This window comes from Sinohyriopsis cumingii, chromosome 3, assembly GCF_028554795.1.
Source record: "Sinohyriopsis cumingii isolate HCF-2022 chromosome 3, ASM2855479v2, whole genome shotgun sequence".
NCBI classification, from domain to species: Eukaryota; Metazoa; Mollusca; class Bivalvia; order Unionida; family Unionidae; genus Sinohyriopsis; species Sinohyriopsis cumingii.
The window spans coordinates 68,464,420-68,482,985 of NC_142963.1; the positions used below are offsets into that span (position 1 = coordinate 68,464,420).

Here is an 18,566-nt window from a genome sequence, read left to right on the forward strand (position 1 = left end):
TCCATACACAACAAAATACAATTTCATAACACCTATTATTTCAAATTTGGATGAATTTAAATGATTTTCAGAGTGAAAAGAGGTAATTTACTAGACCCAAAACCAGCCATTTGAGTTTACTTGCAATCAAAAGTCAGGGCACTTGGTGTAATTAATCCAACTACCAAGGAACAAGTCCTCATATCATGAAGTTGAAATACAAATCAGAGAATATATGTTTAATTACATGTGCAAATATCAAAACACTTCTAAGGATGTAAGATGCACATTCGGAGTGTCATCAACAATTACATAGCTCATCTCTACTTTCATTAATCTCACATAGCCATTGTAAACATTATCATGCAGAAAATAAATCAAGATAAAGTGGTCATGGCCTATTTTCCATCTCATGATTTCTGGCAATCTTCTATCTTTACATTTGAACTTTTAATCATTTTAAAATTTCAAATCTGAACTTCTAATTGGCACTATATGGCCAGTATTATGCTGACATATTGTGAAACCACCTATCAGCCTACCTACCTACTTACTTACTGTGACAGTGTATAATGCCATTCCTCAGCACAAGATAGGCTATACATGGTGGTTAGTATAACTGGGTGGAAGAACCCAGAAAAATCCTAATAAGAACCACCAACCCACAGGAAGCTACATGCAAATTTCTCACTTGAGCTTAAAAGCTGCAACTGAACCTAAAGTGAAATATACATCACAGTGACCTTTTTGTATTGATGTGATACTAACAGAGATGTATAAAGTTATCTAGCTTAAGAAGCACAGTATTAACAGTACACAAGATGAAACTCTTGTCACATTCCATGATTCCAAGTATAGTAGTATTACACAGTAGATAAAACACCAATGTGGTCATAAGCTGAAGGCAAAAAACATCAGCCAGTAAAATATAAAATGTAGGTCATGGTGACCTTTCATTTTAAGAGTGTGTTACTAATAGAGATGAATACAATCACCTAGTTGGATGATTCTGACATACATCCTCTCAACAAATTTTCTAAATATTAGTATATATATACAGTATGGATACAGGGTGCCAATAAACTATTTTGGTTTTGAGCTAAACCAAAAAACTTAAACCTAAGCCAGCAAAATGTCAAAAATAGCACATGACAGGCTATATATGGCAGCTAGTATATTTGGTGGACAAAGAGCCGACAAGGACCACTGACCCACAGGAAGAAACTGGCAAGCTTTCTCACATACCCGTGTTAGTTGAGCCAAGATTTGAACCCATCCTGACAAAGGTGAGATGTGAGTGATCTGTTAACCCTTTACCTCATGCAAGAGCCGTTGGATGCCTCTACTCCATTCTCATGGAAACGCCTTGGATGTCTCTACCTGATTCACATGGAAGCACCTTTTGATGCCTCTACACCATTCTCATGGAAGCCCCTTTCGATCGCTGCTGTAAATATCAGCCATTTGAGTGGGTTTTTGTAGTGCTACCTTCGAGAAAAACCTCCTATTAGATACTACATTCATTGGTGTGAATGACCATTACGTAAGATCACGTGGTTGCTGTTTATGCTCTGCTCAAAATTTGTTATTAAAGTAACTGGGTCATATTCTCCACTCTCCAACACTGTGCACAATTTGCAACAAAACTACTTTCTTATTTCTACTAAAAACATATCCTGTGTGTTTTTTTAATCAGAATACCAAATAACCACAACATACTGGTTGTTGTTGTTATTGTTAAAGGGTTTAATGCCATTTTTCAGCACAAGATAGGCTATATATGGTGGCCAGCATTAATGGTGGAGGAAGAACCCGGGAAAACCTTGGAAAGAACTGACCCACAAGAAACTACCAGCAAGCTTCATACTGGTTGTTAATGTACTATGAATTTATACAAAAAAAATCAAACTTAACATACTTTCTGCTCAATAATAGTACTTAATCTAAGTAACAATTAAAAAATCTTATATAATTTTTACTAATTTTAATTAAAGTATCAGACCAGTAATTATTTTACATCCAAAAAACCAGTCCACTGTTGTGGGGGGGATAAAAAAATAGTGTACTAAACATTTTGTGATGCACCCATTGGCTAGTAAATGGATTTAATTTTTTTCTATTATATATTTTATACACTTCAAACAATGTAGTATAGTTTATGACAAAATACTTACTTTTATTTTGATATCCTCTCTTTAATTTCGAAAAGAAAAAACATCATGTGGCCTCTAAGTGTGAGTCTATGTTATTAGAGGCAGACTAGAGTAAACAGCGCTGCAAAACAACTGTATTTCAAAGGTTAAAAAAAAATGTATCTACCTCTAAAGCATGTGTAGTTTGAACATATAGCTAATCCAGAAATTTATTCTTTCTTTTTAATATCTTAATATTAAGTTATATGGGAAATGAATTCGTGGTCTGATCCCTTAAACAGCTTATTAACAAATATTACTATTCCTCAGGGTTTTAATTATACTGGTGGCTTACTATTTCCATCCTTTCAGACCCATATAGGGAGTACATAACAACATATGAAGAGGGTTCAGGCAACCCATCTGGCTTCTCCCATGTCACAACTGCATTGTTGTATGTGATATCTGTTACAGTGACCAACTTAGGGGGACTGGGAATTTTATCTGCAAAAAACAGAAACAGACTGTGCAGTCTTTATGCATACATGATCATTTTTAAGGGGTGGGGGATTCACATTTCTGTGATGCAACTGCACCTCATGGAGAAAACATTGTTTACATGTACAAGCAAATGTATTCACAAACTCAATGAAGGAAATGACCTTTGACTTTATTCAAAGGTCAATTAGATCTGATTTTCAGAGTCCTTGACAAATTGTCTGATATGCTGATGTTTAGATCAGCACTATTTTCACCGAGAATTGATTATATATTGAAGCAAATGTTTCAGTGAAAAAAACCTTGTCAAGGCCATTATATGTGCAAGCAGAGCACCAATAACAAGACATTTAAAATGGCCACTATGTTGGCATGTTGGAGTGCAGATGAACACAATAGTACAAGTCACATAGCTCATGTATGGACTCTAAGTCACCTTTTGCAGCTACAGGTGTCATTTTGGAGAATTTGACAACATACACCTTTAAATAGTGTTTATTCACTTTATTTCATGCCTTGTCCATCAAAATTCCATTGAAGATTATTGTATTAATTCCTCTGAAAAATGCGGTAAATTCAGTGATAACGCACATCAACATTTTTAGACCCAATCAAGCAAGCAGGGGGATCTCATTTAAACCAGTTTTGTTGTGATGTAAGAGGGAACGCGCCTGCAGTTGGGAAAAAGTTGTACTACAAACATAAACAGAGATGTGACAATGTCGACATTTATAGACAAAGCCTGGGAAAATACTGGCAGGAAGAAAAAAACTGGCACACCAGTCCAATAAATTAGAGGCAATTTAATAACTTTGTATATATGTTCTGTATGGTATGTCATATCTATTATTTCAATTTGTACATAATACCTATTTTTCCCATACAAATATTTGCTTTCATATATGTAACAGACTAGAAAACATGGCTGTCAATTCAGATTTGTTTTAGTTAAAATTTACATTATGCTAAATTATCACTGTGAAGAAAAGTCATATGTACATGCTAAGAATAAAACTTATTGTATGTTACTCCTCTATCCCATTCATAGTTGAACATCCATGTAGGAGATGAATGAAGATGTGCCCGAATTCTTGTTCACGCAATGGTACCTTGATTCCACCTAGTAACAGTTAAATCCAGTATCAACTTTCTTGATTCCGTGTAATGCTGAACTGCCGTTGTAAAAGTCCATAGTGATTGATAATTTTTGTCTAAAAATTTTGTTATGGCAATTAATGTGTAGATCACTAAAAAAATCACGATTGAATAAACTTAGTTATAACCATATTATGATTAAATTTTAAAAATAAAATTATTTTTTACAATTTATATCAGTAATTCTGCTTACATGACATGTACTATAGTTGCATTCAGAACCATTTACAAAATTGGTATATTTTATTTTTTAACTCCATGACAAAACAGTCATATATTCAGGTAAAGTATCCATAGAATGATTTAAAAAGGCTATTAAGGCTGCCATTTGAGGTTGGAATCATTTTAAAATTAGGACAACTATATACTGGCAGACATAAAGAGGTTTCTCTTTCAAATTAAAAAAACCATTGATATGGCCATCTGTTCAGGAGAAGCAACTGTAATGAGATTTTCACATCAGCATCATTTTCATATATAATAAGCTACATAATGGGCAAAGGATTTTGGTAAAAAACGTTTAGAATGAAATGAGAAAAAGAATAAGTGAAAAGATTTCAAACATGATCACCATGGCCATCATGTTGGAGGTCTGGTCAGCACAATCTTCATTTAGAACCAGCCAGATATCGTAAGAAGTTTCTTTCAGTGAAAATCAATTGTTGACATAAAAATCTGTTCAGAAGTAGCAATAATATTCTCAAGATGGTTACCATGGTGGCCATCTTGTTTGTAAGATTTAAGATCAGCTACATATTATGAGAAGTTATGTGAAAAACCCATGTCAATATTAGCATACGTTGAGAAGAACATGCAATAACAACATTTATAAGATGGTAATATTTGGATGCTAGACCAGCACCATTTTTATTTAACATGATCAAGACATCATAAAATGTCTTTCAGTAAAAAGCCCATGTTCATATGACTATCCACTCAGAAGGAATAGCAATACAATTGTCAAGATGGACCTATAAGGCTATACTAAATGTCAGATCAGCATCTTTTAAAATTCTGGATAAACTAGATGTCATAATATGTCATAAGTGAACATTTCATATCATTATGACAATCCATTCAGGAGGAACAGCAGTAACAAGATTTTCAAGATGGCCAATGTGATTACCACACAGGATGTTAGATCAGCACCATTGTCATTTAAAATCAACCAGACATCATAAAAGTTTTTTAGTGAAAAACCCATGTCCTTATGACCATCCATTTTTCAGTACTAGTGACATGATTTCTAAGATGCCATACTGGACCTTCCATGGGGCACAAATTTCACTTTGGACCTTACTAGACTGCAGGAAAAATGTGTGGGTAAAGTTCATGGTAATCCACCAGGTAGACAAACAGACATCGGATAGATGACAAGTGACAATGGATGACAGGTCATCACATAAGCCCTTCTGGATTATGACAAGCAGAACTAATTTGACATGCATACCCTGCTCATAAGATGTGATGACAGCAACCTTGGTTCAAGATGCTTCTAAAGTTTAAAATGGACCATAACTAAGTTGATTGTGGTGGTAGGGTAAAAACTGAACTGATCTCTTTTGATTTTGTTGAGCCCCACATCCTACCTTATTTAACAAGATGAAATAACATTTATGATGCATTGGTCAGACAGTTTTATGGATGGAAGAATGGACACAGTCAAGACTTTAAACCTTTATATAAATATGAGACACAAAATATAAAAAAGGAATGGTTTACTCACTGTTACCCTCTTCAATACAGGCCTCAATAAGTGGCATGTTGGTCATACAGTCCGCAAGGTCAACAGTAAGGTTCACTGGCTGACCACTGCAAAGCCCCTGACATTGTAATGGAATCCCAAATCTCTGGCAACAAGGGGTGTGATTTTTGTGTCCTGTGGCAAAACAAACTGATTAACAATGGCAAATGTATAAGTTAGTGTTAGCTGCCAATACATGGCTTCTTTCAGATAGAAAAAAATCAAACACAAAATAATGCATTTGTAACAAATCCCTAGGAACCCCAAAAGTAGGTTTTGCATTTTCAATTTTTAAAACTGGGAATAAATATTATTTTTATTTACATGTAGATTTGAATGAGTGGTTTGTTCACTCAGGCAACTGGCTCAATCAGTGTTTGTTATAAAAGGTTTCATAGTATCAATTTAAATCTTTTCAATCTGAATCCTGGGTCTTCCAAAACCTTGCCAAATCCAAACCAAACAATTATGTGCCTACAATTTAACTGCTCATTTTATCCCACTTTCAAATGCAAAAACATCCCTAACCATGAGGTCAGATGGGGATATTTTACTGCACTTTAGTTTTTAGACAAAGTTTTTAGGTCAGGCATCCCTGTGCACAAAAAGTGACACATCTGAAAAAGATGATAGTCACATCATTAATAATTAGAGTGTATACGGTACTGTATTTGAGCAGCTGAAAATACAAAAGGTTGTTTTTATGCTGAGTGTTTGCTAATGCAACAAAAGCAAGACTCCCTAGAGGGGACAGACTGCCTACTGTCTGAAAAGAATTAAAAAGAATCAAAGAAAAATATAATTTGTTCTAATTTGCTGCCAAGTGATGAAAGCATCTTTGATATTCTTGAGTGATAATAAGATTTTCGAATTGGTCAATGGGCCAACCATAATGGATGTAACTGGCACCATTTTCATGTTTGGACTAACTAGACATTAAAAGTCTTCTGGTGAAAAACCCATATGAATAAGATCATCCATCCTGAAAGAGAAGCAAAACATTTCAAGTTATCCATCATGACAGCCATGCTGGATGTAAGATTAACACCATTTATATTCAGGACCAATCAGACAACTAGACACCATAAGAAGTCATTTGGTCAAACAATATGTCAATACAGCCATCCATTCAGAAAGAGTAGCGATAACAAACTTTTCATGATGGCCACCATTCAGGTGTCATTTTATTTAGGTCCAGCTAGAATTCATAAGAGACTTCTGATGAAATGACATAATAATATAACTTTCTGTTTAAGAGAAGCAGAGCTAAGATTTTCAAGATGGCTACCATGGTGGCCATATTGGGTTTCAGATCTGCATCATTTTCTTTTGGGTCTAACAAGACACTGTATGAAGTCTTTTGGTGAACACACCATGTAAATATGACCATCTACTGAGGAATAAGCAATAATAAGATTATGAACATGGCTGCCATACTGGAGGTCAAGTAAGTACCAATTTCATTATGGACCAACTAGACATCATAAAAAGTCTTCTGGTGAAAACCCTACGTGAATGTGACTCTGTTCATGCAGATACAAGACTTTCCAGATGGATTCTGTGGCAGCCCTATTCGATGTTAGATTGGCACCATTTTCAATTAGACATGATATGACCATACATTCAGAAGGAGTTATTATAAAAAAATTTAAGATGGATGCTGCAGCAGCTATATTGGATGTCTGAGCCACACCTATTTTTATTTAGGCCCAACTAGACCTTGGGAGGAATGTGTCTGTAAAGTTTCATGGCAATACTCCATGATCTGCGATAAAAAAAACAAAAACATCTGCTAATGGATTGATGTATGATGGACAACAAACAATAACACGAGTTATTTGCAAGTCACAGGCAATAATCTGATATGTTCCTTTATCACCCATGGCTGCCTGTGTGGAGATTTCCTTGTTTCTCATAAATATGTATCAACCTGCCTAACCAGTCACTGCAAGCATGAGTGTTTCTCACTCAACATGACATTACATGATGCTTGAATGGCCTAATCAAAGTTTCTCTTCCAAGCACAGTCACTTAGCAAAAGGCATGTAGGGGAGTACTGCCCATGGTATGTGATGATGATCACTAACTGGGTCAAATTCTTATGAAATTTAGCAAACAGCTTCAACCAAAATCTGCTATCACATTATGCCAGTAGATCAGGGTCTTTCTTATTCCTTCCTATAAAATTCAAACACATAAATCTGTATCTGCCAGCTGCTCAGGGTTTAAGCAATTCATTCACATAAATTCAAAGGACAGATTAGACCCAGATCTGCAGATATTATATAATGTGCCAGTAGATCAGGGTCTACCTATATATCATGTATGAAACCATCACATAATGTGCCACTAGATCAATATGAATTAATGTGAACAGGTTAGACTCTGGAATCATCATATAACGTGCCACTAGATCAGTCTATCCCAGTTTATCAATATGAATTAATGTGAACAGGTTAGACACTGGAATCATTGCATAATGTGCCACTAGATCAGTCTATCCCAGTTTATCAATATGAATAAATGTGAACAAGTTAGACTCTGATCTGGAATCATCACATAATGTGCCACTAGATCAGTCTATCCCAGTTTATCAATATGAATAAATGTGAACAGGTTAGACTCTGATATGGAACTATCACATAATGTGCCACAAAAATCAGTCTATCCTTTTCATTAAAATGAATTCATGTGAACAGCTAGGACCCAGATCTAAAACTATCCCATAATGTGCCAACATATCTGAATCTACACTGTTTACTGTCAGAAGAGTATTATGTAAAGACAAATACAGTATGTAACCCTGTCTTAACAATACATTCTTTCATCTTACCAACTAGACACTGGGAAATTTTGGGCAATTCACCAAAACACTGGAAAAGCTTGTCTGGGTGGAACCCTGCCATGTATGTTTCCTGTCTACAGTAAAACTGACAGTCTGCTGAAATGTTTTTCTCCACACAACAAGCTGAAAATAGTAGACATAACAATGATTTCAATGATGATATGTGACAGCTATTTTGAAGGTGATCGACAGTGAAACACACTGATAGCAAATGCTCTTTAGATCCACAGAATTACTTCACTGTAACACCAAGTTATATCATTCTTACAAATGTCTATACAGTATTACATTTCATTGTATTGTAACACCAAATTATATCATTCTCACAAATGTCTATACAGTATTACACTTCGCTGTACTGTAACACCAAGTTATACAATTCTTACAAATGTCTATACAGTTTTACACTTCACTGTACTATAACACCAAATTATATCATTCTTACAAATGTCTATACAGTATTACACTTCACTGTGAATGCAAATTCATCATAAATACATGGTAAATTCATTGTAGTGGGTTCCAAGTAACCTTCAATGGTCTAAAATTTACCTACAATATGTAACTGATTTGTTAACTATAAACATATCCTTTTTTCTGCATCATTTCTCACTCTAAATGTTATGGCTCTTTCTCATGCTAAACAAAATATTTCTTGCCTTTTAATGTAAAAAGTGTCCACCAAAAGCCAGACACTCATGGCTGCTTACAGGTCTGTGCTAACTGCGGCAAAAAATGTTATGCTGATTTTCACAGTCCAGCCAATCAATCTCCCAAAACTATTTTATGACTTTGTTGATTGCTTTAGCTCCAACCATAACCCTCTATTAGAAAAAGGAATTTTTCCAACATGATTTTTATTTAAAACCATATTAGGTAAAGAATAACAAGTCTCCAACCATTGAAACCCACATGAAGCCATATAATGTGCTGGCAGATTAGAGTCCATGCTGTTTGTTGGTATGATTTAAGTGATAAGCATAGACCCTGATCTGCCAACACAACATGCACAGGCATATATGAATCTATATTGTTTGCAGTTAAATATACTATATACTAGCTTATACATCTATTCCTTACTGCAAATTGAACAGACCCAGATCTGCCATTGCATTATGTGCTGGCTGATCTGGGTCTATGCAATTGTTTTAGGAATAATCAGTAGAACAAACATAGACCCTGATCTACTAGCACATTATGTGACACCAGATCTTGGTTTATGTTGCAAGCAGTCTTGTAAGTAAATATACAGGGTAACTGAGAGTAATACGATGTCAAGGCCACAGGGTATGCACACCTAGAAATGAAACTGTATGAACCTATCCTGTTTACAATCAAATGCCAACTCAGGGAAATGCGGCATGAGGAGTAAATTCAATATAAATGCACAATGTTTTTATTTACACAGTATAATTATAATTGTCCAATTTATTGGGAGAACATTGGAATGGTTCAGGTATTTGAGAGTTTGGATAATCAAGTCAGCGAAATTCCAATTTATTGGAAGAACACTGGAATGGTTCATTATCTGATAGTTCAGATAATCAAGTCAGCAAAAATAAATATAAAATATCCTTGGGGCAACTGATACAGTTTATTGCCATAAAGGCAATTAAAATGTAAGACTGCAAGAGATAAACAATCATCATTACACAAATTACTAAACTGGAAGACTCAAGCCTTTGGATTATTACTGTGGGAGAGCCCATTACTATAATTTACAAAGGTAAGGTACACTAATTGGAGCAACCCTATTCATCTGATGTAAGGTAAATGTGTATGTTAAAGAACAAAAGTTCTTATACATGAATGCCTTGAACAAGAATGTTTGAGCCATCTTTATTGAAGATTACTGGCTACTTCGTAATCAGCAGAAAAGTTTCTTTTAAGCCTGATTTTACTCCATACATAAAACACAAAAACATCATTATTTCAGTAGACTGAATAGAATACAAGTGTGATTCATTCTTTTAAATAAAATGTCAAAACACAGCTTTGATTCAGGGAAGGACAAGCCACCTGTAAAGAGAGGAAAGCACAACAAAACTAAATTTCAGAGTGCTTGGTTGAAAGAGTTAGATGTTTTGAACCCCAGCTGCAAGGGAAGCATTTTATTCCTTAATCATACTGTAAAAGTAATATTAACATGAGTCATTCTGGATGACATCTGTTGACACAACAACACCTCCCAGCATAGTAAATATGCACAAATGAGGAGCTCAATCCCAGAAAGTACTTGTTTAAACATAGATACTACCAGGACTTTATCTAAAGTGGGGATCTCCCCCCACCAACACAAAAATAAGGGGGGTGGTAGAAAAAAAATGAGGGCGAGAAGGAAATGGCCATAGTTTAATATATTTACATAACACTTCAATATCCATCTTTCTTCCTACTCCACTCTGTTACAGCTCTATTGAAATAAAAATCTTTAAAAGATGTCACTTCTAATTGTATAAGCATTAATATGTTAACTGTTTCTGATGTTAATCTGTTCCTTGCCTATGCATGAATAATTTCTGTGCCATTTCACAGTATGCTGTCTGAAAGGACATATACATAGCTAGCTGAGCCAGCTGGAACCAGTTGGGAAAATATTCTTTATGGTTGTTATGTACAATTTTCCAAAGCTCATAGGTGTTGTCATTTGGATACTGCTCCTCTAAAATAAGATTTTTCACTAACATTAACTTCCCTTTAAATCTGTGCTTCATTGGTAACTATGCCAGATATTTTATCTTTTCCATAAGGCTGTTTTAGTCATCTAAATCCCATCAATGCCATAGCCTGCTTGTTAGAAAGACATATTTTGACCAACAAATATTTGTACTTATTTTCTTTTTATATTATTTATTTAATTTAACTTTACCCTTATAGGGCTATATAGTTTTGTTGAACAGTCTCATGCAGACTACATTGTTTGAGAAAAGAAACGAAAATTGCATTCTGTTTTTAAATTGGCTCGATTTTAATTAGGGCTCTTTATTCTGCCTTTTGTACATTTAATTTTAAAATACCGCTCCAAGTGGGGTTGACCACATTCAGTCTGTTTGTGTCCATCCAGCATGTACATGGGATTTGTATTTAGCACCATTTTGGGGTTCAAAATCACTCACCCGCATCTCCATTAACACTTTCTCAATAATCTGATATATTTCATAACTTCAAAACTTACATAGTGTCATCATCACTATAATCAGCCCATATTTGACAAACGAAATTATCATCTAAAGATGAGCCATGCTGAGAAATAGCCATTTTGGGTCTTCTAAGTAGCCCAAACTTTAAACACACATGTTGTAAAACTTCCTTGCTGCAAGGTTCAAACTATAACAGAATGCTTGTCCCTGGGCCCAAAGTGCCAGTTAAATTTAGTATAACAACCATTCATGACAAGCCAAAGAACCCAGCTGTGTAAACAGCTGCCTACCTGAAAAAAGATAGATGTAGCAATAAGTGCTACAATACCTCTACTTGCATGACTTGTATCATGATGATCACTTTAAGGGTGAAGGGCTGAACAAAATTTTCAAATGAGCAAACTAAGACTAATTTGCTGGTTACCTCACAGATCAATGCTCTCCAAGTGCACTAATTTGTAAAAATTTTGCAGGATTCACACAATTTTTCCCATGGGTGGCTGCTATTGAAAGGTTTGACTGTAATTGCAAGGTGTCTTGGGAAAGCATGCTGACTGAGCATAAGGTTATGTAGTAGCTGATGACTGATGGGATTTGGTGTCAATCTCTCTATCTGTAGGGGAGACAACTCTCATCGGAGTTACATCTCAGCAAGCAGACACCTGTAGCACTGGCTCCTACAACAGGCTACAGAAGATGTGGTGAACATCAGCTTGGAATGGATGAATTTATGAGATAGTGGACTTACTCCTAACTTGTCATGACTAGGTAATGCATCTAAATAAAAAATCTTTGAGGGATATGTTGTTTGCCTGGAACTTACTTTTTATACTCGCTCCTATTTCCACAACAGGAGTACCTAAAAAAGGAAAAATTCCTACAATAAATACTTGAATACATATGTCAATAATGTTGCATATTTAGCATCTCAAGTAAAAATAATCAATTAATATCATAATCATTATTTTTGTTATATTGCTGCTAAAAACATTATGATCTGCTATATTACCAAATACCATATATTTTCTGTACAGCCCACCCAGACCTGCCAACAGGCAATGCACCTGGGAAAATATTGTCCAATTACTGACCTTTGTTGAGGTGATTATATGAAATTATATGGAAATGTAAACCTCATACTGATTGAGGCAAAGCAGAGGTCAATATAACATGCTTACTGATTCATAAAACTCTATATTAACTGATAGAATGGGCTTTATAAAATGATGTAGTGCTATCTTGTGGGATTAAAATTGTTTCAGTACATTGGTCCCCCTCTTGAACAGCCCCCTTGGCCAGCGGTCACCTGCTTCTTATGGCCAGAATCCCTATGCACCGACGAGTTTGTGTTCAAAAGTACCCCTCAAGAATGGCCACCCTTCTAACATGACCATTGGTCAGCATATTAGTACAAAAATGTAAAATGATCCCCTCACAAGCAGCTGCTTTTTATTTAAAATGTGTCCAGAACCAATAATTAATTCATACTGTAAGGTAAGTAATCAATTTATCTCTACCATCGATTCCTGTCTCCTGATGTCAGGTTTCCGTTACAGAAAGAAGTGTCGGCTAAAGTACATGAACACTAAGATTAATATTATATAATTATCTATAAAAGCTGATGTTTACAGGAAATGGGCTAAACAATGTTGTGATAAAGTTTTGGGCTTCACACATCTGTCGAGTTCTCTTTGATGATTACAACTGGACATAATTGTCAAGATTATAACATGGTCAGCATAGGTTCAATATAGATTTTGTGGTTCTACACATGCTAAGAAATTAACATTGAACAAAACAGGATACCAGACAAAGACTAAAAAATCACATGACAATACATCTATAGCTTCCTTTACAAAAAGGCATTTCATCCACTCTACAAAAGTTTCATCTGCATAATTAAATTGCATAAAGGTAACAACATCGGAATAAATCATTACCAAACATTAACATGTCATCACGTAAATGGAGATGTATTACTTTAGAAGAAAATCAGTTATTCTACTCAACAACATCAAGGAGTGGGGACTTGTAGAACAATTTTATGTAGAAAAGACTCAAATAAAATAATTTTATGCTGAAAAAACTCGAAAAAACAACGTTGTAACCGATAAGGAGATTATTCAGCAGCAGTGGGAAAATGGAGCAAATGAAAAGAGAATTATGTATGTACCAAGATTTAAATGACATTTTTGAATGGTTTTGCAATGTGCATGACAATAATATCCATTTGCATATCACGCTTACATCAATTTTAAGAATTATTAATGTATATTCAGTTGAAATAAGTCTATTCTTAAGACAAGAAGACTCTTTTAATAATTAATGTTACTTTTAAACGAAGATATTAAATGAAAATATGAAATGCTTTGAAGTATGTAGCTTTCTTACTATGTACATTACATAAACTTCTCACAAAAAATTTAGTCCCCCTCTGGAAAGACCACCCATCTTATAAGGCTACTTTCCTAGTGCAGAAGGGGTGGCTGTATAAGAGGGGGACCACTGTATATAGTAAAACAGACATCTGAACTGCTCAATGCCACAAGAAAGCAAATTTTTAAAGTAAATTATGTTCTCCAAGAATACTTACCCAATCACATTATGTTAGGAATATGAGCCAGCTACCTCATGAATCCTGCCCTACTAAAAGGCGAAAATTATCTTATCCTGTCTAATTTTAGATAGACAAAGGGCAGTAACTATTGCCCATTACCTCCCTTTGATACCACCAGGTGTCGCCAGTTTTTAGCTGAGACAATAATGCAGATGCTCGCAATGGCAGGGTAGTTGGGAGGGTTTTTCAGTAACAAGATTGGGCAAGTATTCTTGGAAAAACAAAATTCACTTTAAAAATTAGCTTTCTCCTTCGAATATGTTCCCCAATCACATTAGGTTAGAAGAATAAATAATAGGAGGAGGGGATGCTGAGCATCAGGCCCCTGTCTCGGGTATCCTTCTGGAGATGAGTGGCTGGATTATCTCTATGAAAGATAACACGTTCTCCTAATGATTCAAGCAACACAGCCCAAGATCCCTTGATCTGGGACTCACATATATGGCTCAGAAGATGAAGTTGAGATCTTCTCACCTACCAAAATTTTCACTGGCAAATCCAGCGAAGCTAATGGGCTGTGTTGATTGGTCTAGTTGGATCTGGTGGCCATCTGTGCTGCTGCCACTGGCCATACCAGATCCATCATTAGTCTCTGTGATGCTAACTCTCTGATTAAAAAAATTCAGATCAAAACATTATGTTCGAAAGCGAGGCTCACAGAAATGACTCTAATCTCATGAGCTGTAATCCTCATGAGGCGACACTGATCTTGAGAGATCTCAGAGTACACCAAGCATATAACCCACTTCAGCCAAGAAGCAAGGGCTTGAGAGGTGATGCCTTGTTTTCTGGCCTTGACTGGCAGGAAGAGACATATGCGCATGCCACAACTTGTCTGCGTGTCTCAAGTAGTGCTTGAGGGTGCAGACATGAGGTAACTCTGATCTGGTGAGATGTCAGAGTACACCAAGTGTATGACTCCCTTCAGCCAGGAATAAAGGGCATGAAACATCTGTGTTCTGTCTCACAGAGATTGCTCGAAACATTGGAGCAGTAAGCTACGTGAGAAGAGACATTGCTTGTGCCATGACTTGTCACTGTGCATTTCAAGTAGTGCTTGGGGGCGCAGACAGGATCTTGCAGGGCTGCTGCTCTTGACTAGTCCATGGGAAATAGAGGATGAATGACAACTCATCAGTTACCTACAGACGGCAACCGATTCTTGGTGACTAGGCCTGGTTTTGTAATGACTACTGAATGATCCAAACTGAACAGAAGATAGTTTGGGTTGACTAAAAGGGCATGTAGCTCACTGACCCAGCATACGAAAGCTAAAGCTATCAGGAAGCATGTCTTGTATGATAGGAACTTTAGCAAAGCTTGAGCGGGAGGTTCAAACTTGCTTGAGTTGAGTCAAGTTAGAACCCAAGACAAATTTCATTTTCGAAACAATGTTATGGATTTGGGTTGCTGGAGATCAAGTTGTAAAACAGATGTGAGAGATATTTATCATGCCCAATGTCACATCTACCATGATGTTGGAATGTGTCCGAGATCATAGATCCCTGAGGGTGTGAACAGAATCTTGCATGGCTACTGTTCTTGACCTGGCTATGGAAGAAAGCAGGCAGGGTTGACTACCAACAGATGGTAATCTGCTATTGTTGTAGCTGTTGTTGTTGTAGTGTTTAACGCCATTTTTCAGTACATGATAGGCAATACATGGCGGCCAGTATTAATGGTAGAGGAAGAACCCGGGAAATCCCCAGAAAAAACCACCAACCCGCGAGAAGCTACTGGCAAGCTTTCTCAATACCCACATTGGCCAATTCCGAGACTCGAACCCATGCAGACAGAGGTGAGATGGCAGTGATCCGTAATGTAGAGCGCTTTAGACTACTCGATCACTCGGGGCCCCTGGTAATCTGTTCTGGGCTACGAATCCCAATGGTATCATGAGGACTACCAAACCCTCTATCTGAGGTGAAGAGAATTCTGGTGAACATTAAGGGGGATGCAGCCCTCTTACCCTACATGCTGAAGCTTAACCTATCAGTAAACATGGTCTGTATGATAGTGACATTAGTGATGTGTAGGCTAGAAGTTTGAAAAGATTTGAATCTAGCCATGTTAAAAAAAACAATTGGATCCCTTTGGAGACAAAAAAGGGATATTGGTCAAAGAGACCAATATTGTGTAAAAGATCACATAGGTCTCCATCCCACACAAACTTGTTGCCATGATATCAGAATGTGTCCAATATCATAGGGCAGTAGCCTTTGGTAGCAATTGGGGTGCGACTGTTTCTACTCCAAGAACAAAACCAGAGAAAGTTGGCCAGTTGAGGGATAGAGGCACGCAGATGGGCAATATAGATGGTTATCGAGATTCTCTCCACAAATGAAGGTTTGATTTGTCTGACACACAAGGCTGTCCTAGTAAAAGCAGAGCATACAGAAGAGGGTGGTCTATTCAGGTTGACCGGAATTTTCTTGGGAATATAATCGTTGGGAAAAGTAGATCGATGATACAGGGCTTGTGCCCTCAAAGAGGGGCTATTGGAGTCATCTTGCCATTCTGACCCCATAATTGTAGCACCATAGGATGGGTGGCAGAGGCCCACAACTCCTTCCAGATGGCTGATCATGCATCTCACAGCCCAAGCTGCTGCGTCTGTAACTGGGGAGATGAAGGTGGGTAGCTGTTGATTCCATCTCATCACCAAGTGGTCAATAATCGGACACCCTTAAAGTGTGTGAATCCAAGTGACAACCAGTTGATGGAGGGGCCATTCCATGTGAAGGACATGACCCCTTCTGGACTGATTCTTGGCAAAGCCACTGATGCAGCCAGAAGGTGTCTGAATTGTATGTTGATATAGAGATTGTTATACCCACATAGAAAATGCCAAATCACAATGCCTGACAATTGGTCTGGTACCTCCCTGTTTGAGGATATAGGTCATGACCACAGTGTTGTCAGATCGAAAGAGGACCGTTTCGCCCCAGGATCGACCATACAGAAATGAAAGGTATTGATGACACCTTCCTTTATAGAATATTGATGAGTAGAGGCCGTTTCCCAGGTGTTGCTAAGAGTAGTGAAGGTCAGCAACAGGTGGGTACTCCCACCATGTGCACTGGCAGCTGTACTTTACGTTATTTCCACCTGGGGTTCTTCAGTGGGATTCCAATGGTCAGCCAGCCTGGATTGCCCCACAGACATGGGAATGACCAAATTTTGGGTGTGATCATTACTGCTTGATTAGGAGGACATGAAACGGGCTGCCAGTCTGTGCCCAAATGGACAAAATTCTGGGATGTACAGAGGTCTGACTTTCCCAGTTCATAAAAAGGCCTGGATGATTTAGCAGAGAAGGGAGATCATTCTGCCTTGGAACTGGATAGAACTTACCTTCTGTTTCATTAAGATGCTGCCCAGGTACACTGTTGATGTAGATGATGACGCCTGAAACAGAGAGACGGCAGAATCCAAAAATGTAAGTGAAAGCCCAGGGGTTGATGAGGGCCAAAGATAAGAATGTTGAGCTGATATCCATGTGGTGATAAACATGGAAACTAGCAATAGATGGGGTAAATAAGGACGTGGAAGTATACATCTGTCAGATCAAGACTAACAGCATACTTGCCCTTACTGACGGAGAGGTGAAATAACATCACCTTGCCGATCTTGAATAGGGTGAGGAGACTCCAGTCGATGATGGGCCTCCACCTCCTGTTTGCATGCCAAAATAAGTCTTGAGTAACTCGCTGGAAAATGTGTCCTTAGCACAAGCTCCTGCATCTTTTATGAGCAACTGTAACATCTGTTATCAAAAGGCATCCATCTCCTGATCTGACAGTGCATCATGTTGAGGGGTGAGGAGACTGTTGATGAACAAAACCGGAAGCCCCTCTGACTGACCTGGATCAGTGCCCCCCCATTCTGAGAGAACAAGGCGGTCCAGTGAGCTCAAACTGGTTTCATACAGCCACTGTACAGATTGATTAAACATATATTCTGCGGAAACAACACAAAAGACACAAACTAAAGCAGAAACTAGCAATGAGTAGAAATTACTAGGTCACTAAACACTGCCATAACTAAGAGATTTGTAAACGTGTTGTATCATAAACATTTGGTCCTATATTAAGCTGAAGCATAATGCATAGTTAATAGTGAAGGGATAATGTGTACATACTATAAACAGAACCAGAGGCATGGTAGGATGATACCATCCTCGGATACAAAAAACACAAATAAGTAGAAAATAGTAATAGTTGAAATTACTAGGTCGCTGAAACAAAACACTGTCATAACCCCATGTTATAGATGCTGCCCAATAGAAACCATGTATATATAACATAAACAAAACAGAAGTCATGGTAAACTTCCATGCTCTGAAGTGGCCTGTAGAATGTTTAACTGATATATGCTGAAACCACACAAGACACAGAAACTAAAGCGGAAAATATTAATGTGTTGAAATTATTAGGTCACTAAAAACACTGTCGTA

The 18,566-nt window shown here is 37.0% G+C and overlaps 1 protein-coding gene across 1 annotated transcript in view; it reads right to left on the bottom strand.

Annotated features, from left to right (window-relative positions):
• Positions 1 to 2,445: 2,445 nt before the first annotated feature.
• LOC149803038 (Ig-like and fibronectin type-III domain-containing protein 2) overlaps positions 2,446 to 18,566 on the bottom strand; it is a 61,205-nt gene continuing 45,084 nt past the window's right edge. The window contains exons 11-14 of the mRNA XM_089953879.1: positions 12,317 to 12,352; positions 8,342 to 8,476; positions 5,491 to 5,643; positions 2,446 to 2,615 (exon numbers count right to left, since the gene is read on the bottom strand). Of these exons, the coding sequence (XP_089810005.1) occupies positions 2,446 to 2,615; positions 5,491 to 5,643; positions 8,342 to 8,476; positions 12,317 to 12,352 (494 nt within the window). The remainder of the gene's footprint in view (positions 2,616 to 5,490; positions 5,644 to 8,341; positions 8,477 to 12,316; positions 12,353 to 18,566) is intronic.